The 25,744-nt window shown below is 41.2% G+C and overlaps 2 protein-coding genes across 3 annotated transcripts; both read left to right on the top strand.

Moving 5' to 3' along the window:
* The first annotated feature begins 515 nt into the window (after nucleotides 1-515).
* LOC147140694 (uncharacterized) lies at nucleotides 516-8,833 on the top strand. The gene is made up of 19 exons (XM_086042992.1): nucleotides 516-686; nucleotides 1,105-2,047; nucleotides 2,129-2,308; nucleotides 2,454-2,988; nucleotides 3,052-3,149; nucleotides 3,225-3,253; nucleotides 3,367-3,407; nucleotides 3,512-3,556; nucleotides 3,758-3,887; nucleotides 4,393-4,552; nucleotides 4,642-4,765; nucleotides 4,832-4,863; nucleotides 5,640-5,703; nucleotides 6,814-6,848; nucleotides 7,099-7,162; nucleotides 7,969-8,067; nucleotides 8,211-8,224; nucleotides 8,406-8,439; nucleotides 8,567-8,833. The coding sequence occupies exons 1-19, from the start codon at nucleotides 678-680 to the stop codon at nucleotides 8,634-8,636; spliced, it is 2,706 nt and encodes a 901-aa protein (XP_085899118.1). The 5' UTR covers nucleotides 516-677; the 3' UTR covers nucleotides 8,637-8,833.
* A 791-nt stretch (nucleotides 8,834-9,624) lies between these two features.
* On the top strand, nucleotides 9,625-25,469 carry LOC147140693 (phospholipid phosphatase 3-like). 2 transcript variants are annotated; one of them, XM_086042994.1, is made up of 6 exons: nucleotides 9,625-9,982; nucleotides 15,317-15,471; nucleotides 21,080-21,360; nucleotides 21,459-21,516; nucleotides 21,692-21,868; nucleotides 23,705-25,469. In XM_086042994.1, the coding sequence occupies exons 1-6, from the start codon at nucleotides 9,850-9,852 to the stop codon at nucleotides 23,831-23,833; spliced, it is 933 nt and encodes a 310-aa protein (XP_085899120.1). In that variant the 5' UTR covers nucleotides 9,625-9,849; the 3' UTR covers nucleotides 23,834-25,469. The 2 variants fall into 2 exon arrangements, with proteins under 2 accessions (XP_085899120.1, XP_085899119.1); XM_086042993.1 differs by lacking the exon at nucleotides 15,317-15,471 and adding an exon at nucleotides 16,858-17,015 and having other exon boundaries at nucleotides 9,633-9,982.
* Nucleotides 25,470-25,744: the final 275 nt, after the last annotated feature.

The following is a 25,744-nucleotide window of genomic DNA, read 5'->3' as shown; positions in this document are numbered from 1 at the left end:
TTATTAACAACAAACTCCCAACATGGAGTTCCAAAATAAGATCAGGTTTAAAGCAATTAAAGATTTGACACATTTGAGATTTGAATAATGTAACTGTGTTCAAAAGGATTACAGTACTTCGAATAAATACAGTATATCTAGCTATTTGACTTAAATTGCAGTGAAGCAGAAGTAGGTTTTGGATGTTAACCTTCTCCCAGAGTTTATGTGTTTGTTTGCTTAGGTTAGGTTTGCAAGTGATGATATATCTCTTTTAAGCCACTTGATTGTTGTTATGAACTGGACTTATTGATATTTTTGTAAATTCAATAACATTTATTTATTTATTTATTTATTTTATCTGATTATCTTAATGGAAAAAATACATGTATACAAAAGGTGTATGCAGAAAACTTTGTTTGATATCAACGTTTGTTAGTAAACTACATGTAATATAGTAAACTACTAACGTTTATTTGAGAGCAATATCGGGAACGCGCACGCAAACGAGTGACGTAAATTACGCATGCGCACCACAGCGCCGGCACTTTCAAATTGTTTGTATTAGCATCGCTGATGATTAGCATTAATACGTCACCTGAAAGTAGTCCTCAGACCCGTAAACTTCGAAAGCCATTAACGTTGAGGCTGCTTTTCCATTGCGCAAACCCGAACAGTGATGAACAAAACGAGTTACAATGGACGAGGTAAGGAAATATGAGTTTTGTCGGTTAATTTTCCAATTGCAGTTTTATTTACTTTACCTGTGCTAACTAATAAGGCGAGCATCCAGTTCATCGTGCTTTCTTAGTACGGCAGTGTAGTGTCCAAATGAGTTCTGTTTTCTATCCACCTAAGCGTGACAATTGTGGCCCCGTCTATGGCAGCAGTACAGAGATACATATCACTCAAAATTACTTGTATGACTGTTATTAATTCCAGAAAAGATTTTTGTTTGTTCCTGTAAGTTTGGCATTTTTTTGTGAGTACAATTTTTGATTGATCTTAAAATGTATTCAACAGTTCCTATTTGGGGTTTGAGGTTGGGGAAACTCTGTTCTAGAGCAAGCAGTGCCATATTCCATTCCTTGTATTAATAATGAATTGTTCTATTTGTTTTTTCAGGAGAGTCAAATCAACTTCAAAGCTTTGAGGGCCAAGTTTCAGGAGGAAGCTCTTTTGGGTCTGTCCAAAACCACTCGACCAGCTGTAGCGGAAAAACCCAAAAACCTTCCCCCTGCTGGAGGCCACTGTAGTTCAGTGGTTAGCAGTATCAATATTGCCACAGAAAACAAGACAACAGTGGTTCCCAGAGTTATCTTTAGAGATGGACTGCGAGCTTCTGGGGGAAAGCGGTCAATTTCTTCTCCAGCACAACCTCCGCAGATATCCCCCTCTTCTCAGTCCACTAATGGAGACAGCACAAAAAGGCAGTCCTTCAAAGAACGCCACATGCCCCAGGTGCTTCCTGTCTTGTGTTCTAAAGAACAGAAGATTGACGCTCTCAACAACGGAGAGTCACAACAAGTACAAGAGATGGCAAAAGAAATCCCACTAATGAAACTCAAGAAGAATAATTTGCTGCTTGCTTTGAAGTCTTCTAGAGTGCCGAAGTTTAGCACAGAAAGCGAAGAGGAACCCGCATATGCTGAATTGACCAACAGACCTGCTAGTGCTCCTGGCGAGTTGCCCTCTGTGGAAAAGCAGACCTCAGAAGATGGTGTTTCGCTCCAAGGGGGTCAATTAACCACAGCGCGCCGTCTCTCCAGTCCAGATGTCTCAGTCACTCCTCCATTAGTAGAGATGAGTGTTGACTCTGACAATCGCATCATTAGCACCTTGGAGAGGGCCAAGAGGAAGTTCTCCCGCCGACACATATTGAGTTCCCGCAAATCCAAGAGTCAGCGTTCTCCTGACTTTGCATCGAGCGAGAGAACATTCCTTTCACCGCCTAACAATGACAATGTGGAGCCTGACCTACCTCCACTTCCACCTCCACCCGTTGGACTCCCACACCTTGCTTGCATCTCTGCCCGACCTTTCTCCAAAGTCAACAACTCTGCTCGAAGTATGGCACAAACATTGTTCTGTAACTGTATGCATTAACTTATTTGATATTTTTGTAATTATGACTTTTTCCCCCTCAAAGAACCTGCATTGATTAAGCAGTATCGCCCAGATCAAGCTGAACATACTTCTGTCACGACCGACCTTCCTTCCCATTTGGCTCCTCAAAAGAATCCTCTGCCTGACTTGATGTCAAAGCCATTAAAGCCTCCCAGACCACCATTAGTAGCTCTCAGACATTACAAAAAATCTTCAGTTAATGGTGTGTTAACTTTCTTTTCTTTTTTTTTTCCTTCCTCCTTTATTTTGTCTGGACATGACTGTATGTTTTTTGTACTGCTCTTTGGATTTTGCATATTTGTGGTGAGAATGGACATCTGCTTAAGTGCTAATATCTCTTTTCATAGAGGTGTTAAAAGATCTCAGCCAAGAGACAGCTAAAGGTCCAGAGTCAGAAAAGCCAATCTCCAGTGCTGTCCTGGATGCTCCGGTGTTTCCAGACTTTGAGAATCCAGAGATGGAGCCCACAGAGTGTGAAGCTGTAGATATTGCCGCTTTAGACCTAGAATTTTTAGATTTGGGAGGCCTCAGCTCAACACCTCCTGTGACAACTGGCCGTGGAGTCTCTGAATCCAAGGCTTCACAATCTGACACGTGCACTTCCGCAGGGGCAAATGAAAGCTCTGTTGTCCAACAGCTGAAATTTGGCAATCTGAACAGAAAACCTTCTCATCCAGCCAGCTTCTCTGAACCATCAAATCTGACAGAGTCCATCGCTCATGACCAAAGCAGCCAGAGTGAGGACGTGATAATCCCTCCTCCTCCTCCTCCAATCTCTCATGCTGATGAGGCTGAACTGTCAGCTGCTGAGTCCCACTCTGCCCAAAATGAAACTGAGCTCAGTCTCCAAGCAGCCCCAACTGAGACTCACACACATATAAGGTGAGAGTCAGAATCTAATATGTCTTTTTATATATGTATTTTTAATTGGATTGTTTGTTTCAGTGAACAAAACTATGAATGTGACAATGTATATGAAGATGTGGAAAACATCAACAAGTTCTTGTGCCAGACCTCGCGCAAGCAGAAAGGCAATCTGAAGAGTAAGGATGCTTCCTTAATCATTTTTTTTTCCCTGAAATCACCCTCGCAGAATTAAATGTAGCCTTTTCTTTTAGATCCATATGCTGACAACAACCTTCCTGCGGTAAATCATTTTACATCTGATTTATTGTATATACAGTAATTAAAATTCATCTTTCTTCACTTTACTTCTGCCATCTGTGCTAGTAAATAATAATATATATTGTTTACCTCAAGAAAGAGGAGGCGCCTCTTAACATTTGGCACCGGAATCCATGGTATGAACAGTTTTCTCTTAATTGACTTTTTATTTTTCCCAAATAGACGATCACATTAGATTTTTTTTTTCTCCATCCCCCGTCTCACTGTGCTTATCAAACAGGGGAAGCATATCAGGAGAGCATTCATCCCATGATCATATCCACAGGTATGTTGCACAACACTCACTCATGCTTTCATTGAAATGATACTTTGATACTGCAAACTATTTCCATTTGCTTTCACATCAATCTCACTGGCATCTGGTTCTGTTCATGCTCAACCAATCGTGCTTGTAACTTTTAATGGAAAACAAGCCTTTGTTGCCGCTGAACAATCCTTTTTTTTTTTTTTCTTTCTTTTCTTTCAGTAAGCCCCAAAGCCCCAACACAGCTGACTATAAGGAACTGAAGAAGAGAGAGAAGCAGCGACTGGAGAAGGAGAAAAAGGAGCAGAAGGAGAGGGAGAAAAAGGAAAATGAAATGAAAAAGAAGTTCAAAGTAGGTTTGGAAGATACTTTGTGTATTATGTTGAAAGACATTCGAATACTTTGGTACACCGTAGTTCATCATGGTCAGAGCCATTGACTGTACTGTATTTTGTTCGTTCCAGAGAATGAGAGCCATCTCTTAATGTGAAGGTGGTTGAGATGAACAAAAAAAAAAAAAAACAGTTATACCTAAAACATACATTAGGCCATCAGCTTTTGGCAGCTTAGACTTGCAAAGTCTTTTGTAAGTATGACTCACCAACTGATATAAGAGCAGCATTTCAAAACTGCCACCCGGCAGCGTTCCTTGCAACGCTGCTCCGATATCAATTGGCGAGCCATATCCGAGGGAATGATATGCTTGAAAAAAAAAAAAAGAAGCTGTCAAATGCTGATGGCCTCACGTCTGTTTGAATGATACTTGAAGTGAAATAGATCTATTAAAGTGAAGGTCACAACATTTTCAGTCAAATTATTTACTGCTTATAATACTCGAGGCGGTGGTCTGTCTCTAGGTGACGGGCGACGAAGAGCCCATGTACCACGCTAAGGTGATGGTGGCTAATAAAGTCCGCAAGAATGACCTACCTGTGAAAAGTGGGGATACGGTCAGCATCATTCGTACCACCAACTGCCCCAAAGGCAAATGGTTGGCACGGGATTCAAGCCACAAATGTGAGTTTAAAGACACACAAAGTTTCAGTGGGCACTATTTTTGTTCTGTTGAGTCTTTGGGAGGCTGTGCGCTGTCCTGGCTTTCACAGATGGCTACATCTCAGTGATGAATGTGGAGCTTAATATCAAGGAGATGTTGGAACTCGGCAAAAAGGCCCAAGCAGCTGGACGTGGTGGCAACCTGGACGGCGACACCATCAGCATTGGCAGCAGGTGCATCACACGCAAGCATCAGTGGGCATCGTGATCCGGCATTGGTAACCTTTCTTTCCTTTCCAGATCCTCAAGCCACCTTGTAGTCACAAGCAGTTGTGAGTATCACAAACATATGCTGGTCGCAGCAAATACTGTATGAGGTTTATGCCACAGCTGGCCTCAATGAACAGTGAAGGTCATGACCAAAATCAGGTTGAAGCCGTTAATTCCATTTAATTCATTCACAATTTTACATAACATTTATTCGTCCCACTGAATAGGAAAAAAACATTTGACTGGTTATTCTTGACTCATTCCAGACTTGAAAAAGGTGAATCCACTTTCAAATTCCACATTCCTTCTCAAAATGGTAAATCGATGAGAGATCACAGAAATTATAAGAGTCTTAATAATAGCTACTCTCTGGCATGCTTTTGTCAAAATACGCCAAGGATCAAGAATTGTACTTTCCAAGCCGGTTTTTCGCCCCTTGCTAAAATTCCCCCCTGATTGGCTGATTTTCTATGATTGGCACTCGTGCAGGCAGCACTTCATCACAAAGCCGCCGAATTATACTTGCCAGTTTATTGTGCGGATCCTTGCAAGTTTCATATGAAAATTTGGCTCTGGCATTGCAAGTTCCTTGTGAGTGAATATGAACTTGTTGAGCGACAAAACGTAGTTGCGTGAAGCTTGGAAAAGCTACCTTAAAAGCCCCAAATGACTTGACCTAAATACTTTACTACTCCAGAGAAGTTGTCCTATGATCAGAAACTGTTATTTTATGATTTGGAAGGAATTTAATGGAGGCACCGGGGGTCTTGGTTGCTACCCTGTCAAACCTCAACTGTCAACAAGCACTGCTTAATCAAAGCGTTTTGTTTTCCCTCAGTCACAGACGACAGTGAGGAGTGGGCGTGTGAAGATGAGACACTCTCAGCCTGCTATGATAGCCAGTAAGGGGGAGAATCTCAATTTTTTTCTTATTTTCTTTGAGAACCAACTGACCAGCACAAACCACTTATCTTGTATATACTACCTATATTTATGCTACAGACAACAAGGTGATCTTTTCTGTAAACACAATGACATTTGGTTTCTGTGCATTTTGTTTTTTTCACTAGCCACCAACTCAGGTGTATGGAGCTGAAAACTGACTTTTTAGAAATATTCAGTTTCTTGTTAATAATTTCTAATATTCTGTAATCTGTTTTTGCAATGAGATGGTGAATCCAGCACTTTATGGGCTGCATCCAGTGAATGCTACTCAGTTTGTCCATGTTGGTTTTGTTAAGTTAACTTTCAAGTGCGACATTCCTCGCAACATATTCCTCTCTGTGTATAATTCCTCATGTGCACACCTTTGCCATTGTTTTCAGGTTACATTGCTTAGCATAACACTTCTAATCAGTTAAAATATCAAATGATACCTGTTGATTTGAGAGCCTTTATTATGGAAAGAGTATTGCATATGTTTTGTCACATGTACTTGTTGAGGGCTGATGTCCCCTCTTGTTTCCCAACCTTTTTGCGCCAAGGCACCCATTTTACGTTAGAAAAGCATGGCACAGGACTGAAAATAAAACACTCACACAAAAAGTATGAATACTGAAATGATGATCCCATCTCAGGTTATTATAAAATGGACTTACTGTTTGAAATGTAGTCCTGTTTTAATTGAACACAAAGCTCATATATTCACAGGAAGCCATGACTTATTTTGTTGTATGAATGGCAACAGGTAGATTCACAGATATATTGTACCTTCCGCCATCTTATGGAAGAACATTGCATTGTTCTGACCGTCACTGTACATTGCTGGCATAGATGGGTGAACAAATTGTAATTCATTAATAATGTAATCATTTTTGGACAAATTGGATAGTTTACCACGGCACCTCTGATGATCTCACAAGCCACCCTGGTTGTGAATCACTGATGTTGATACTGTCCAACATACTATGATCAACTTTGATGAACTTTAATGAAAAACAAGTCCAACTGCTGTACTCCACTCTATAAGTGCTGTTTTTGAGTGTTTTTATTTCTTTTCTTCATCCTGGCAGCATTCCCCGTCAAACCACCTCAATGCCTGATACATGTGAGTACATTCCATAGATGGTTCTTTTTTTGAAGTTTAACACAAGGTCAAGTGTTTCCCCTCAAGTCGTCTTTCAAAAGGCAACTTGAGCTCTGCTTGTGCTCGCCATCTGTGATGTACAATATAGCAGAAAAGCTTTTGATGTGGATGCTCCATCTGTCTTTTCTCTGTGCCTCGCTAGTGCTTTGTCACTGCCCCCATCCTTTCCTTCACCTGCTCCCCTCTGTCCTTTGGTGTGTCTCTTTGACAGCATATGATCTTGCTAAGAACCAGCACAAATTGAGTGATGCCAGCCTTGAGGATCTGCACACTCAGTAAGTTAAATGTGCATAATATTCATGCAGATAGAAAAAGTTAACGGAGCTGTCCGTTTGGCTGCTTTGCTTGATTGAAATTACTTTCTGTGTATTGAAATAAGCCATATCAAATGTGATAAAGTAGAAATCTGAATTCCTGTAGAGGATTGTTTAATTAAAAATTGAAGTATAAAGTTTTTACCATGCTATAGGGAAAACTTTCAAGTTGCATTTGGACAAATACCTAATTTGACCAAAACCAATTATCCAGAAATGTAAATCCATAAAGTTATTTAAACTCTTATAGATATTATTTATACAGGGAGTTATGTAGAGAACCGTCACATTTAAAGTAGTCAATTCAGCGTCAGCATACAGCTTTTGTATCTTTTGGCAAAGTTTAACTAGTATGTTTTTTATTGTTGTTGTTGTTGCTTTAATACTTTAGTATTAACAGTGGTAAACTTCTTTTTACACTTGTGACAATGTTAATCATTAACGTTAAGCCTGAAAGTTACATTTTTTTTGTTTTTAATAATTGTGAAATTGCCACGTAAAAAATGTCTCCAGTAAAAGTTTATCTAATGACAAGAGTTTGACGTTTGACCCAATTTAAAAAGATGGAGTAAAATCTGAATCAAAGTTCAACCCTCATCGCACCACAGATTGTTTTTGATAAAAAGTACTGAGGATGTGAATTACAATTCAGCGTAAATAAATTTTACTTAACGGTAATTATTGTGAGTTCAATGAAAATGTTAGAATTTAGACTTACTGCACTGACGTTGCTTTATAGCTCTGGTAAAAATGTTTTCTCTTTCAAGGAAAAGACATGAAGCCCTGCAGAAGCTTGTCATCTTCTTTGAACACAGCAAAGATGAATTTGGTGATGTTCCTGATAGTGGCGCTCCGACTCCTACTAAGTATTATATTCTATATATATTTTTTGTTTTGTTTTTGGTGATAATTACCAACATGCTTTTAGGTGTATATTTCAATGTGTATTCATCAACCATTTACTCCCCCCCCCACCCCAATTTTCTTTCCATTCTGTCTGAATTCCAAGCACTGACCCACCAAGTAAGTGTTTTCAAGGCTCCACAGTTGTCACCACTAATGTCAAGCTCACTGATAGTAGAAGAGGCTACATGGAATCACTTTGAAGGACAATCTCCAAGATTGTTTGAAGACTTGCCTTTGGGACCATATATCTGAACACATGCAATCTGTGTGACATTTCTATCCGTTTTCTTTTATCCAGGCTTTTTGTGTGCCGTTGAAGAGCTTCCTTATCCGTAAGTATTGACCTAAAATAACATGAAGCTATGCTGTTTGTTTTTATTTTGATTTGGCATGGTCATATTCTTGTCTCTGGTACATTGAATAAGACTCACTTCATTGTGTTGTTGTTCTGAATGACAGTGAACAAGAAGTGGACTTCTCAGAGCTGGAACTCCTCCCTCCGCCACCTTTATATGCTGACACTGACTGAGTTAAACATCTGGTATAATTAGAAACTGTACACCGTACTGTGTCTGGTGTGTATGCAAAACTGAGAAAAAAAAGCCGTGCCTGGCCAATTAAAATAAGCATCCTGAATGAAGCTTATATTCTTCTTACACATGCTAAGTTGTACATGTGGGTGTTTTCACTTATTTTGATGACGATAAATACCACATCTGGATCACAGTTTCTTTTGTGTGTTATTCAGCACTTTTTTGTTGTTGCACAATACCAATCTCACATGACTCCTTACATGCAGAAGATAAAGCATTACTTTTTTTTACAAATATTTTTCGTTTGTTTTGTTTCTGGGTAAAATTTAATAAAGTGTAACACCCTCATATGTACAGTTGTTAAAGGATGACAATCACTGAGGCTCTTGAGTCGCTTTATTCCCACAAGCTGTAACAGGTTCCACATTCATTCTAATGCTGCTTTCGGCCACAGCTCACACTCAGTCACTCCACATGGTGACAGCCTTGCTGACAGCTTGAACCAACATTCAATCTTTTATGTCCGTCCTGCTCTTTCATCTGAGCGGTTACTTTGTACCTTTGTACTTTTATCTATCAAAGACATTACAGACACACTCAAAACATATCAAAGAGCAACAACTACTTACAAGGAGTGCACACTTCCTGGGCCCGGCAGTGCGCGGCCTCACCATCGCTGCAATAGTTTTTGGTCACATGTTTCATTTTGTAAGATCATAAGGTTGAGGCTGTCCGTTTATAGGTTCACTGACCAACCTGAGGACTAATACTGATTTAAGAGGGAAAATCATTTGATGTGGACAGTTTTACCTTGTGCAATACCGTAGTTGTTTTCTCTAAGAAAGAACACATTGTTTTTAACTGAAGGTTGGGTAAATAAAGTATGGAATCATTTATGAGACAGGCTCGTCTTGAGCCCCCTGGGAGGGACCCTCCTCATATGTATCAATTGAGAGGGGAGGGGCTGGAGGAGTGGCTCCCGTCCCTCCGTGGGCAGTTAACTTTCCAAGACTCTCACTGCTACCCCCAAAGTAACAAGGCAATGCTGGTCCGATGCCCAACACCGACAGAGGCGAGTCAGGATTGATTGAACGCTAGCACCAACTGTTAGTCACGCAAACCTACACGAGCAAGACTATTCCTCTTGCGAAGAAAAACAAGACGACAAAGTGCATTTACATTGATTTGAAAAACGAAACGAGTCTTTAAATGCAACGCTGTTTGATTTATGAGAAAAGCATGGCAGCCGAGACGAAGAACGGCGGGACTTCTCTGAGCAACTGTAAAGACCACAGCAGGAGAAAGTTACTGGTCGGAGTGGACCTCTTCTGCCTGTTTTTAGGTAAGAGCTCACTAGATCTAGTCCACCTTTGAAATGCCTTTTACCTGAAGAGACGCTGTTGCATGATCCGTTCTTAACGGAACGCTCACAAGTTTTACTACGAAGTTATAAGACCACTTTATTACTGCCACCGCATGTCAATGTGGTTTTAGAATATTTTTTGCCGTAAGCATGACACTCAATGAATTTGAAAATGTCGATTTGTTGCAGTAACCTTTTTTAGACGTTAGTTACAGTTGCATGGCTACCTGTCCACATATAAGTTAACTTCATTTCTAAAAATTAAGACATTATTAATCTCAATGTATAATTTTGTCAACCTCATTAATCGCTTAAAAAATAAATACTAAATCGTGTTTTCCGATGTCACTGGATCCATCACCATGCGTCACGCCAATTACAGTGAAGCCTCCAGTTGAACTACAATCAATTCCCCCACAAGATTAAATTACCTTCATAAAGCTATTGTGTTTTATCTTGACACTTTAATGAGACGTCTTTTTTTCGTAAGTGCCAACAGGAGGTGAAACACTTATTAGTGGAGCTCGTTATAATTCTTTGTTCTCCACACACCTGAACTGTACGTACCTTTGCTTTTACTCATGATATTTTCCAGAATGTCTCGCATTCCCCATTGCAGGAATTCTCTTGATGTGCACATCTGGCATTATATGTGTTGGTGTGTATTTGTGGAGTAATTAAGGGAAGTGGTAAAAGGGTCAGCCGTCTGTGTGTGTGCGTGTGTAGGCTGGAATGTTTCTTAGCACTGGTTCTATGATGTCAAACAGCTGCAAACACAGACTTAAGGTTGTCATTGTGGTTGAAACACTTATACAGTATTCACTCACAGTTCTCTTTAAGGTGTGTTCCTCCTCACGGCCTACACTTTATCTATTTTTACATGTTTAATTTCTGACCTCATGTCACCACATGTTTTGAATTGATGTTCTGCATAGCAGTGATTTTTTCAACTGGTGGGTAGTGGACTGTTAGTCAAAAAGAAATATTGTACTGTACAGATATGCGTAATGATATAATCTGATTTGTGCAGTTTTTGTGCTTCCTCAGATTGTGCTCAATGTAGTGATAAAAGTGAAATACAGTATCAAATATTGTTTCTTCTTAATAATTAAATGCACTTGTGTTTAGGGTATTTGTAATCATTTTTTTGTCTGACAAGAATGCCATGTGAGAACCTGTGCTGTAGAACATTCGTTTTAGCTCAGAGTGCACCACATTTGAAAAAAAGAAACTGCATGAGAAAATGATCGTACAACTATTGTTAAAACAATATCGTGATAGATTTACAGTACAAACAATCTTGGTCTGTCTCCAGGGAAGGTAAATCCCCATGATTTGTGCTGTGAGCGTAACTCCCCACGGAGAAGCTTGTCAACAAACTAACATTTTTTCTGGGGAGATGTGTGGTTTAAAGGGCCGCAACCACAGGGAGGAAATGGTGGGCCAGAACTGGTAATCACCACTCCTTCAATTCTCACACTCTGATTGTAGTTCAAGGATCACTGCACCCAAAGATCATCCACTTATGCACACCGGCCCTCAGTAGATGGTCCTTTTAATTACATTGGAGTTTCCCCTCATGCAATTGTACCTTGACAACTTCGTAAATGTGTCATGTCTCATTTATAAACTACAGCGTGTTCCACTAAACCTCAAAACTCGCCAAGCTTTTGAATACCAAATTGACATTTTTAAGTAAAACCAAGCCCCATGTTTTAAAATAAGGGTACTTTTTTCTTAGTCTGATATTACCTCCTTGGGTTGCACATTAGACAAGTGACCCACATGACAGCGTCACTCACGACGTGGTGCAGCGTGTCGGGGCATTTCGAAAGTGGAGCGATTCGGTCGGAGGTAGAACTGCAATAATTGGGGCAAATGATGAGGCAAAGCTTTTTGATAACATTTCTTGATGCCATAACCGCTCGTAAAAAATGAGCCCATCTGAGCTGAATTACTAATTACCATAAATTTCCACTTTGTGCTTTATGTTTCAAGTGGGATTAAATTAAAGTCAAATATAAAGTCAATACTGTTACTCAAAACAACTTTGCAGATTCGATTTCCCCGCTTCCAGAACTTTACCTCCGCCCACTCGGAGCGCATTTTGGGCTTCTGTCGGATGTATGCAACCTGGCGGTTCAGGCTGCGGTCGCATGCAAAAAATTCGATAGGTACCTAATCTAGGACCACATATGAAAGTGGCCAAAAACTTTGACGTAATGAGAAGAAATGATGCACGTTTTCGAGACAAATAACATACACTTCAATCGGACACATAATTTATTTTCCCAAGCCACGCAGAGCCGCAACAGAAGGATGAAAGAGCCGTATGCAGCTCTGGAGCCGCGGCTTGCCGACTCCTGGTCTAATTTAAACGAAACACTAAACATAAAGTGAATTACATGTACAACCATCACAATGGAACCACATTTTCTTAGGATAGTCCACATTCCTAATGCTAATACCATGCAAAACAGCATAACAGGGGCCCACAAATAGCATGCATATCTTCGAGTTGCAACCCTTTTAGGAAAGGATTTTTGAACAAATGGTTCTGCAAAATAGTTCTTATGTCACGACTAATATTACTGCAGCCTACTGAGCACTTGACTGTATTATATTGCCCCCTTGTGGCTGAGATACTTTATTTTTTTTGTTAAAAACACCTGAGTAAAAACAAGTGTTGGAAAAAAAAAAAAGTCTTTTTAAAGCAGAAGTCAACCCAAACATATTTTTTTTCAAGAATATGTTCTCAGCAGGCTGACTAGTTGCATTCTGATTAATATTGCATTTGTGGAATAAGTGTTAATCCACTCGTTTTCAGCCATCTCTGGGGGCGGCCATTTTGTCTTCTGTTGACTGAAAATGACACCACAACTGACTGAAAACAGCTCAGCGGTGATTGGTCATTGTGAGCAGTTGTGAAGCCATTTTCAGTCGACGGAAGACAAAATGGCCGCCCCCAGAGATGGCTAAAAACGAGTGCATTTTGCTGCTTAACTTTTATTCCACAAATGCATAATTAATCAGAATACCGTGTTTCAGCTAGCGGGCCTGCTGTGAACATATTCTTGAAAAAAAATATGTTTGGGTTGACTTTTGCTTTAAGGAGGCTGGAACGGATTCATGGCATTTCCATTAATGTCAATGGGGAAAGATGATTTGAGATAGTGTTTTGAGTCATGAGCATGCTCACGCAATTGAAACATCAACCAAAGCTATTTTTTCTTACATAGGATGATGGGATGATATGATAGACTCGATCAAGCTGTGGCGTTTACAATTAAAATATGTTTCAAAATACATATTTTTGCGTCACAGTAAAGAAGGACTACGCTCAGTGTCAATTGAATGCAAATAAATCAGACTTTTCCTTTGGCACAGAGGAGTTGTGAGCTACGCATGTTGTAGTGTTGGACAGACAGGGAGTAGGTTGTGTGGGCCATGCAGAGTAAAACCTGCATGTGTGTCTGTGTGTGCGTTTACCACAACTGCCTCAGACATGTACACATTTCTGCTCCAGACAGTGAGGAATCCCTAAGCATGGAAAATGTGTGTCTGTTTATTTTAATAGTCACACCTCTTGGTATTTTGGCAAATCCTGCAAAATATGTAGGTAGGTACAAGGCACGGGACAAACAGGAACGTGTGAGACATGAAAAATAGTGTACATATTTTGATGAGAACATTGTGGCTCATTTCATTTATTTCCATCAAATTAATGTTGGGAAGAAAAGCATTCAAATGACACTTTTGATGTTAAGAGTAGACCATCGTTGGTTTATTTGGCTTGTCTGTGCTAATACAAAAAACCTGCTTGCTGACTGTTGTTGTTACTGGCAGGACGAGGACACCCCTCCACCCCTCACCCCTGGCTTTTAGGAGTGGGAAGGGGAGTGAAGGGAAAATCCCAAGATGCTGCATTCACTGCTGATGTTGCACTGTTCAGACGGATGGAGAGTTTGCAGGGTTGAGAAAAATCCCCAGATGAGTGGCTGGAAAACCGGAGCTGACACGGTCTTGGTGTGATTGCGTTTCTAGCTCTTGACCCCTTTCAGGCCGTTTAAAAGCTTTAGACGACAACCCATTACATCATCCATCTATTTGGCGCCTCTGTGACAATATCTTTGCCGTGTGGCGTTCAGGTTTGTGTTAGTGCTTCCTGTGTCTTTTATTCAACTGTACTTCTTTCCCAACATATTTGTACCTGCTTTTGGCGGGAGAGATGAGGACAAGAGTTATTGAAAACGGATGGTCGAGCAATGTTTGGTTGAGATCAGATCAAACATCTAAGGTTGAGTACACTTGTGTATTTGTACAGTTTCAGAAATTCAAAAGGCTAAGCTGAGTTGGTTGAGGATGGTTTAAGCTCCCGGCTGAATTTGTTTGAGGAATGTGAATGCAAAAGAAAATGTTAATCATATAAATCTTGCCTGAATGTGAAGGGAAGGCCAGTGCTGTGCGGTTCCCATCAGCCACTTCTGTAACACAATCGCAAGCCAGCTGGACCTGCAAAGGCCAGTCAGCTGTATTTGTGTGAAGATGTTAATGGGCTCAGAAACTCAATTGTTTATTTGGGTTTGCTTTGACAAAATCCTGATAGCCCCCCTCCCATCCCACCTTCAGCCACTAGCAGCGCTGACCTCTCCACCTGAGTGCTTTTAACCTACTCAGATGCAGACGGAGCGTGCATGTGTGGAGCTGAATGAATAATTCAAAGAGTGACTTGAAAGCGTCAGCATCACGTTAAAGGCCACTTTGAAGCGATTTGAAAGTGTTTTCCAAAATCGTCTGCACCAAGAGACCTCTCCTGGGGTAAAGTCCTCACTCAGGTTTCAAAGTCGCTCCAATGCAGCCTTTCGGTAACTTTAAAGGGGAAAAACGCTAATTCCCAAGTGCTCTGTTTGCTATCACCAGATAAAGATATCGCTCGGCCGCTTAAGGTTGCAAAAGACACTAAGTGAATCAGACACTCCACAGGCATCTTCAAGGTGGACATTTTCAAGTGCTTTTGAAAGCATCTGCAGGAGAGTGAGGTGTTTTTCTCTGGTCATTCAGCAGCAAGGTCTTCTCTTTTTTTATCTTCATGTCAGCCTGAGCTGAGCTGCAAAATGATTGCTTGTAGGTTCCTTTCAAGCTCAAGGGATTTTTTTTTATCTGATATGATCAATTTTGAAAATGGGATCTCCTACCATACATAAAATTAGATTTTTTTTTTTCTCCATTTATATGCGTTCCTGTGAGTACCGGTATATATTTTAATGATGTACTGATGCAGCTCTTCACTGTGCTGTTTGTCCAACTACGCAGTGGTACTTGTCGCTGTGTTTTTGCACAAGTCACCCTTGCCGCCTTACCGGAGAGGATTCTTCTGCAATGACAACAGCATCAGCCTTCTCTATAAGAGCAGCACAGTGTCCAACACAGTGCTCACAGCCGTGGGGGTCACTGTGCCTGTGGCTTCAGTAAGTTGTGTTGTGGTGCAGCAGGAGAATGGAAGAACATGCATCGGGATGCTCTCAGTTCAAAAGTTGGCTTGTCTCAAGTCATAGTTGATTAAACAAATTTTGCAGTGATCTTTACTGACGCTGACACTATACGCTTCCCCATTCCTTTCCATGTAATCCCTTAATTTGTTTTGATTTCAATTTAATTTGATTTCATAAAACCTATGGTAAATGTAAAAAAAAATGTAAATTTGGCGAAAATAGTTATCCCAACAATGAACACAAATAAACTAAAGAAGAAGCAGGTCATCCTTAAAGTGGAAGTCCACCCAAACATATTTTTTAAGAATATGTTCTATGCAGGCCCACTTGTTGAAACACGGCATTCTGATTAGTATTTCATTTGTGGAATATGAGTTAAGAAGCAAAATCCACCCCTTTTTAGCCATCTCAGGGGGCGGCCATTTTGTCACTTCTGTCGACTGAAAATGACATCACAAGTGGTGAGGGGTCAGATAACGACCAATCATGGCTCAGCTTCAGAAAACAGGTGAGCTGTGATGGGTCGTTACCTCAGCCCTGAGCAACTGTGATGTCATTTTCAGTCGACAGAAGTGACAAAATGGTCGCCCCTTGAGATGGCTAAAAACGGGTTGATTTCTCATATTCCACAAACGCCATATTAGTCAGAATGCCTTGTTGATAGACAGAACATAGAACATAGTTTGGAAAAAAGTATGTTTGGGTTGACTTCCCGCTTAAGATACTGTGATGGCGTGCAGTTTGGTGTAATTTTCCTGAGATGTTGATTCACTTTATTTAGAAGATTCAGTCTTTAAACTGCAATGCAGCTTGATGACCAGCCAACTACTGACACAATCAGTAAACCAGCAGTTGTTGGAGGATCCTCAAATAGAGACACTTAATTGTATGCCCGGTATGATTCTTTTACGTAAATCAGCAGTCCCATTGGTGGAATTCTGATATCACAACCAATTCACCATTATTTTGAGATTTCAAAGCATCAATTTTCTTTAGTGAGTTATCTACGCAATTTAAATATGCTTTGAATGAGTTTAAAATAGAAAACAATTGACTCATGGGCAACATTAAACATGTTTTATAATCTTTGGATTAAAAAAGAAGAAAAAAAAAGACTCCTTTTCAAAAGCAACATTCACGATCCATTCTTACAAAAATTTGTAGATTGGCCACAAAATGGATTGAGTTAGTCCAGATGCAGTTCTTTTGTTACCTCCTGCTTGTACCTGTGACCTCTATAATGTGCATATCATTAACCCAGCTCCTCCATCTCTCTCTTTCTCCCCCCCCCACCCCTCTTCACCGATCCCCTATGACCCCCTCTGCTTTCTCCATGTGTTGCTCACTGCATCTTCACAATAGCTGGCCTGCCTTTCTTGGTCATTGAGACCAGTGCTGTTCAGCCTTACCGTAGAGGGTTTTACTGCGGTGATGAGTCCATCAAGTACCCGGCCAAAAATGGAGACACCATTAGCGATGGTTTGCTTAGCGCTGCTGGCATTCTTATCACCATCCTCTCTGTAAGTCCCTTCACTCACTAATGCCGTCATCACCATCATCTCTCAGCCACCCTCACTGCTACTAGCAGCACCTACTGACAGCTGTGTTTATTGCATTTGTGTCTTTAAAGTTGTGTGTCATGATGTTCAAATGTTTCTGTCTGAAAACTTGAAATGCAGTCGACACATTCACAGCGCATTTATGTCAGGAGAAAACCTAGCAGCTGTAAATATATAACGGTACATGTTCGACATCACAATAAATTATTTAGCTCAACTCAATGTGTTATTTTTCAGTAACATTCCAGTCCCCAGAATCTTTTCAGCTGTTATATGGATTTAAATGCTGTACCCAATCCCCTGGAACAGGCCCCTCTTGAAATTATTACACTCTAAAACAGCAAAATGAGGTATTTCTTTACAGAAAGTGGGGGTGGGGGGGGAGAAGTTGGGGGTGGTCAAGTCGAGTTTATTTATGTAGCCCTTAATCACAAAAGTGCCTCAAAGGGCTTCAGAGGCCCACAGTTCACAAATATCAATGACATCCCTTGGTCGAAACATCCCACGTAGGCAAGGAAAAACTCAGAGAAATACCATTCTGGGTACAATTCATGTGTCAATATGCTTTGATTTCTTCTGATTCAAATCAGAAAATTGTGATTTGGCGTTCGTTTTTCACACCGATTTGTGCACAGTCCTAAATACTATAATTATACGTACTCTGTTAGACTGTAAAGGCCCTGATAGACCAAACCGACGTCGGAGGTCGTGAAGCGTTGTGGCGTCTGAATGCGCCGTCTTATTGGTGTAGTGGCCACCGTCGTACTGTCGTGACCCGTCTGTAAGCGTCTTGGGGGCGGTTACGCATGTTGAATCGGCGTCGCCAGTCGTGACATTTGGTCACTCTGATTGGCTGTTAGCTAGCAAATCAGCGCTCAGAGCACCAACGCGAAGTGACAAATGCGGAAAAACCGTGAGCACGCCTCCGCTGCCTTAATCTTCTTACAAGTACAAGAGTGAGGATTGACAATGTAAGTATTTCACAATACCGTGTCAAGAAGGTGATGGTTTACTTCGCGTGGGAGTTCATCGTGAGCGAAGAATATAGCCGAATGCATTGCTTACATTTAATAATCCGCCACCGGCCAACAGCTTTCCGGTTGGATTTTTTTAACCATGAGAAATGGTGACTACCGCCGCCGATGGTATGGAAGGGTATTACGCCTTATGCATGCGCAGAAGGTACTTTAATGGTCAGCGTCGCTGTCTGTCGTTGCGGTGTATTCCTCAAGCGTGACGTGCCGACAGCCGGCCGGACGCCACAGGTAAGCGTCTGTCACTGTTGGCGAACGTCTTTTTGGTCTAGGCCTTAAAATGGCTAAACGTATCTTAATTCTAACCTGTGGCCATTTTCTCCCTCTTTTCACAATCTCTCGTGCACTCAAATTCTAGGCTGATCTAAAACCTAAAGTGCTTGCTTCGCTGCCATCTACTGCCGTCTGTTCAGCAGTACAGTTGTTTACAAGCTTGAAATTCGCTGACTAGTAGCGTCATACATCAATGGGAGTTTATGGTTGAATTTCATTTGACAAATATGAACTTCCACGGAAGCGAAAGAGTTAACAGCATGAGACTCCTTTTTAAGAAATTAAGCACCACATGTAGACGCCTCCAGGGAAGTGGCTCTCCTAGGTAGGTAGGACAGTACCTATCCCAGTCGGTCGATGGAGATTCCTTACAGCAACAGCCTTGCTTGGATCATTGCCAAGCAGAAGAAGAGTGGGGGAGGGGAGAGGAGAAGTGGCAGTAAAATAGCCCAAAATCCAGATGTAGTGTGTAAAGGATTAGTTGCATACTCGATTTGGCTATTAAAATAAACAAAACAGGGTTTGTATTTTTCTTTGCCAACTCAAATGTCTACTGTATAAACTAAAACATGCTTAAACATTTACAGTGCATCATCAGTGACTCACTGAACAAGTACTCAGTGTAAGACCACAGTTTTTAAGAACTGCTTCACAACTGCATTCCTCCTGGTTGACAAAGTACAGCCTAATATTCAATTCTCTTCACTTTCTGTAAAGAAAAACAAGTCTGATCATTTTTTTTCTTCGCTTTTCGATTTGAAATGTAAAATGCGTTGTTCCCAGTGCATTTGTATTTGTACAAATATAAACTATAATGATTTTTAAACATGCATAGGAGGAGTAGGACACTTAGTTGTAGATTAGACCATACATGTCAAGCTCCGGTCCTCAAGGGCCGCTTTCCTGCCTGTTTTCCAGCTCTCCGTGCTGCAATACAACTGATTTAAATGATGAGCTCATCAGCAAGCTCTGAAGAAACTTGATAACGATCATGATCTTTTGAATCAGGTGCATTGCAGCCGGGATAGATGGGAAACAGGCAGGACATCCCTTGAGGACCGAGTTAGGACACCCCTGACTTAGACTATAACCACAGAGGTTCTTCGTAGTGAGAGGCAGTTATGGGGATATGTAATTATGGTTGATGCAATCGTTGTTCAGTTGACTACTGTAATTGTCGGTCTGGAATTGTGGCAAACACCCCAAACAAGAGCACATGAGCTAGCTGAGATCTTATTTTTCCCTAACATATTGTAACATTTTATAAAACCATTCCCAATGAGTGAGCTCTGACCTTCCTTTGTGCTAGCCAAGACAGGAAGCCCCGATTTTTAAGTCAGTTGACGTATTCACTTCAGATGGCAAGAGCCCACATCCTTCATAAATATATATGCGTCATTTTTAGAAAAAAAAAAAAAAAAACACACCACAGCTTTGTTTGAGAAGTTCAGGACCTTTTCGATAAGCCTCAAATTAACATCTCACCCCGGTGATTGTCTTTGCGCTTTCAGCAGCATATTCATTATTCACTCAAAAGGGCAACCTGTCCCTCTTTCCCATAACCCGGCTCAAAAGGCTTGGATGGTGGAAACTGTTGATTCTCCTCGAGGGCTATCCCTCAGCAAAGCGTTTCCCCGAGTAAGGCTTATTTCTGCGCCCTCTTCAAGAATGTCTGATGAAACCTAGGTACTAACATGAAAACACTCCGACATGCCTCGTGAAACCGGAGCTCTTCTAGAGAGACGGGAAAAACAATCGTGGCCCCCGATGTGCGCCTGCTGGAGTCTGCCCTCCCAAAATCCGACCCGTTGCCTAGCTCAGCGTTTCTGATGATTAGAAGCAGCGGTGCCTCCCCCACTCCCTCCCCTCTTTCCCTCCCACCCCACTGCTCATTCCTCCTTTGACTTCCTTCCTTACTCCCCATTGTTTGTATTTTTATTCCGCTCTTCGCATTCGTCTGTCTCCTTCCCCGTCATTTGTACCTCTGATCCCACATCCACAACATTGCGCCAAGTCTCCCTGCACTTTCACTTATGTGACTGGAAGACAACAGCATCCGCGTGGGTTTGAGGAGCGTGAACAGCTGTTGTGAATTAACGCAACCCCCCAAGACCGTCTACCATGTCTATCGCCACTTCTAGACACGGGTTTATTTACACTCGTTCAAAAGTTATAGGTACGCCCCCTGCCTTGTCGACATGTTTTTTTCATGTTTAAAATTGTACGAATTAATAACACGTTCAAACAGAGAGTTGGCTAGGAGAAATGCAGTCACGTCATAGATGTTATAATAGTAGGCCAATTACAGCGGAACTGCAAGATTGAACATATTCTTAATTCAATTTTCCCTTGATATGAATAATAGAGGTGATCTGTTCCAGGGTCTAACTTGCCATGATAAAACCTTACACTGTAATTTCAGTTCTTTCTTCTTTCTCTTCTTCTGTTGCGGCTGGTTCCTACTTTATATTTTTCTGTTAGAATTCCATCTCATAGCTCTCAAAGTCCATCTTCTAAGAATCGTTTCAGTTTTCTCACAACCGCCATTGACATATTAACATAAGTGAAACAAGTCTAAAATAAAATAAACTAACTTAGGTAAAAGAAGTTATGGTATTACTGCAGTAATTCATTTTTACTAAGTACAAAAGAGATCAGTGCTGATATTTAGGTGCTCAATGTCCACCCATAATAAGAAATGTTGTCATGTCCAATCAGATCATCATTGGAGAGAGCTACAGGATCTACTTCCTCAACGAGGGATCCAAGTCATTTGTAGGGAATCCCTACATTTCCGCCCTGTACAAGCAGGTGGGCGTGTTTGTCTTTGGCTGTGCCATCAGTCAGTCTTTCACCGACATCGCCAAAGTGTCAGTGGGACGCCTGCGCCCCCACTTTCTTGACGTGTGCAAGCCCGACTTCACCACTATCAACTGCTCACTCGGCTACATCACCGACTACCAGTGTCAGGGCCCCGAGAGCAGAGTCCAGGAGGCCAGGTGTTGACGTCATTACTAATCATCACGATACACGTTGGTCCAAAACGGTCCAATGACATTTTTATTGACTGAAGCCGTCTTCCTCGTTTTCTCCTCAGGAAGTCTTTCTTCTCTGGACATGCTTCCTTTTCCATGTACACCATGCTTTATCTGGTGGTGAGTTACTTCTATTTTTTCAACCTCTAAATTGATGTTAAATGGATTGTAGTCATCCACCTGTGGCCTGTTTAGCACACAAACCCCTCAAACAACTCCTCTGTGTCCTATTTTTGCCGAACAGGTTCTATAAAACATTCAAACAAGTAAATCTTCAATGCTGTCATTTCAACAGTTTTACCTGCAGTCTCGTTTCACCTGGCACGGAGCACGGCTGCTGCGCCCACTGACCCAGTTCACCCTCATCATGATGTCCTTCTACACTGGCCTGTCCCGTGTCTCTGATCACAAGCATCATCCCACTGATGTCCTGGCTGGTTTCATTCAGGGCGCACTGGTGGCCTACTGCATTGTGAGTAGCTCACTGACATGGTGGTTGCTTTGAGCAATAAACACAGTGGATCACCGCTATTCGCGTGGGATCAGCCTGCGAATGGTGTAAATCCCATGGATAGATGGATGGATTGATGGGTAGATAGATAGAACTTTTAATAAGGTGTGTTAATACTGCATGCAATTCACATACTTCTCATTTTGTGAGAGTGAGGACTAGACTAGATATGTGTCCTTTTACATTCCATTGCAAAATCGCACAATGGAGTGCTAATGCATTAATTTCCAATACCATCCATTGCAAAAAACGAAGGTTGAAAATTGGGTTTTAAAAAGACTATGGCTAGGTTCACACCGCAGGCAAATGCGACCCAGATCGGACTTTTTCGCCCATATGCGACCTGTATCTGATGGGTTTTTTTAATGACAATCTGAACGGCTCACTTCCTATTTTTTCAAATTCGACTTGGGCCACTTTCATATGTAGCGGATTTTTTGCAATGCGACCTCAGGCTGAAGTCGCATATATGCGACATTGACATCATCCAGAGCCTAAAATGCGCTCCACACAGGTGGAGAGAGAGTTCTGGCAGTGGTGAGATTGAATCTGCAAAGTTGTTTTGAGTAACAGTCACTTTAAGGGATGCATATGTTCGCACACGAGAGAGCCCGAGGTCGCATTTATTTAACACAATACAATACAATTTTATTTATATAGCGCATTTCATAACAGCTAGAGCTGTAACAAAGCACTTTACAAACAATACAATAATTAAAATAACAATAAAAGGCTGTGATGCACGTATTGATAAATATAGATATAAATAATCCATCCATCCATTATCGATACCGCTTATCCTCACAAGGATCGCGGGGTGTGCTGGACAGCTGAACTGTGAGGCGGACGTGCTAACCAGTCGACCACCGTGCCGTCCAGATATAAATAATATGAAATATAAATAAAAATATAAATAAAGGCAATAAATTAACAGAAAACACTATATACAATTGACACCGGAAAAGAGACGAAAATTTCAGGTCTGATCAAAAGTAATATGTAATATGCATAGCTGGGCATTGTCCCTCCGTCCCAGAGTTTCCGTCTTGCATATTTAATCGACCCATGTGTTCCTGGCCCGTCCCTCGACGCCGGTTGGCTGACTCCTAACGACTGGGACCACGTAAGTCGATTAAATATGCAGGACAGAAACTCGGGGACGGAGTGAAATGTGAAGCATAGCGATGACATTTGTGGTGATAGTAGTAATTCAGCCACGCACGCTGTTCATTTATTACGCACTGTAATCAAAAAGCCTCGCCTCATTTCCCCCAAAATATTTCTACCTCCTCCCGCATCACTCTTCTGTGGATATGAGATGATAAAAGATGAGCGGCTTCATGCTGGACCTGAGTAAACACTGTCGCCTGACATCGTCTTTAGTGCGCATGCGTGTTACATCACGGATGCCTTCCATTCACATTAGAAGTCGCATTCGTTTTGGTAACGTGAACGAGTACACAAATAAATCGGATTTAACAAAAATAGATAAAGCAGAATGCAATCAGGGATTCATGCCCTGCAGTGTGAACACGAGCCAATAACTGTTTTTATGAGTGTTTGTCAGGAGCATCAGATAAGTAAACGAAATCGAACTCTGAAAGAGGTGAGATTCTTATTGGAAGATGATCAACATTCAGTTATGTAATATCATCACAATTGTAACCTTTCAGTTAATATGGCCATCCTTAGTGTACAAATAAATGAGAAAGTGAAAGCATTTTAAAACCAACACAGTGTGGTTGCACGATTAAGATAATAAAACAAAAATCACTGACTTATTTATTTGCTCCCCAGGTGTTCTTTGTATCAGATTTGTTCAAGGCCAAAGGGAGACGTTCTGCCTTATCTTTGACTCCTGTGAAGAAAGACCTCGTCCCTGCAGTGGACATCAGAGAGAGGAGCAATCATCTAATTATGGCATAGCATGCACTGCAAACTGCCCATTTATAAATCACTACGACAGACACTGGCCGCACAAACTGGGACTAAATGAACTCCCACAGTGTGGAGGAAGCAGACAAATAAGACATCTAGGAAGATTCCCTAAGATGAGAAAAGGCTGCGGAAAAAACACAATTGCAATGCCCGTACTTAACGGAAACATGCACGTGTTATCTGAGTCTCACAACAAAATTCCATGTTGCAAGAGAGAGGACAGATCAGCCTCCTTGTTTCTCAAAGACATCATCTCGGAGGCCTCCTCCTCCCTCTGTCAAGGCTGTTCCATAAGCACGGGTGAGGAAAAGCAGCTGCATCCAGCATGCAAGCAATTATCCTGCCACTCACTCCCTGTGTGGCTGATTCAAATTGAAAAACAAATTCCTTGATTTTAGGAAGGATGTTACTTTCTTTCTTTCTTTTTTTTAATCATCAATATACAAATTGTAAAGGAATGTTTGATTTCTAGCACTATTTTAGCTCAACTCATTAACGGCCGTTACCACTTGAATGACCTGAAGTGAAGCTTTTGGAAAGCTTTGTAAGCATTTCGTGTAGTTGTTTGTAATGTTGTATCAAAGGGGCACATGAGTTACAGTAGGTAGAAAGTGTGTGTGTTCTAAGGCACGTGTGTGTTAGATGTGGGCCTCATTCTGCTGGCTAGGACGAGTCCCCCACTGAGCCTATTAATGAAATGACTGTCTGTTACATGTACCAGACGTGTGTGCGTGTGTGTGTGTGCGTGTGTGAGAGAGAATGCGTGTGAGTTTGGGTGGATGCACATGCTTCCCTGTCTCCATATGGTGTCTTTATGTATTTTAGCGTTTACAGCCTGCCAATGTGCCTCTCTGTCCAGTCAGAGATGGAACACCTGCTCGTGGAGACGTAGCACTGTGGAAAACAAGCGTCACATGCCGCGCGCTGCCTACTAAACTGTTGCTAATCCAAGTGATGATTCACATCACTGACAAATCCTGTGACAACATACTGTATTTTACACAGGCATTTATATACTTAGTAGCCAGATGGGCACTGTTTAGAACAAGTAGCAAAGCACAACTTCACAAATAGTAACATTGAAGAATAACTTTTTAAGGATTTGGCACATTGTAAAGCACCTCGTAAAACTTTGTACAGTCATGATGAGTTTCTGCTCGCTATTGGATTCATTCTTAGATTCAAGTTTCACACATTTAAGCAGGTTTTCATGCTATTTTTTTCATATAGAAAATACTCTAATACCCTGAACCACTGATTGATTCATATTATCTCGCATGTGGGGAGCCAGTTGTTTTCATGATTATCTGTAAAATGTATACTGCATCCGAAGTGTATGTACAGTACATTACTCTACATTGTATCATAAGTGTATGCGTCCCTGTTGTGGAAACCCACTAGGACTTTGTGTCTACACCTGTGTAAATGTTTTTCATGCTGCTTGAGGAGGTGAACGCCATTGTGAATATAAAATATATTGAGGGCTTAAAAAAAAAAAAACTTTTTAAAAACAGCTTCAGTACATTTTTGTGCCTTACAGTATTTTTGTATTGCCAATGTTGAATTGTTGTACGATGACACTACAGGATGTAAAGGTGTCTTGAATAAAATACACAAAGATGAAGAGCTGTTTTTATTATTTTTAACATGAGATGCCATAAGAGGTGGAAAAAGAATGTGTGCTATTTATGCAGTGATTCACTTTGGTATGATGGAGAGATCTGGGCGTGGGTCGATGCTCCACTCCATGCTCAGCTTCCTGTGGGGAAATAGTGCACATTCCAGACTATAAACCTTCTACCCAATGGCCCTCTGGAATAATATAGACTGCATAGCTATGGCAGAGTGGCTGTACACATTTACTTATGAGAACACAGTTTTTGCGAACGTAGTAATCTG

This window comes from Filicampus tigris, chromosome 10, assembly GCF_054856515.1.
Source record: "Filicampus tigris isolate MCC_2025a chromosome 10, RoL_Ftig_1.0, whole genome shotgun sequence".
Lineage (NCBI taxonomy): Eukaryota > Metazoa > Chordata > Actinopteri > Syngnathiformes > Syngnathidae > Filicampus > Filicampus tigris.
The sequence above is the reverse complement of the archived record's forward strand: the minus strand, read 5'-3'. Positions and strand labels throughout refer to the sequence as shown.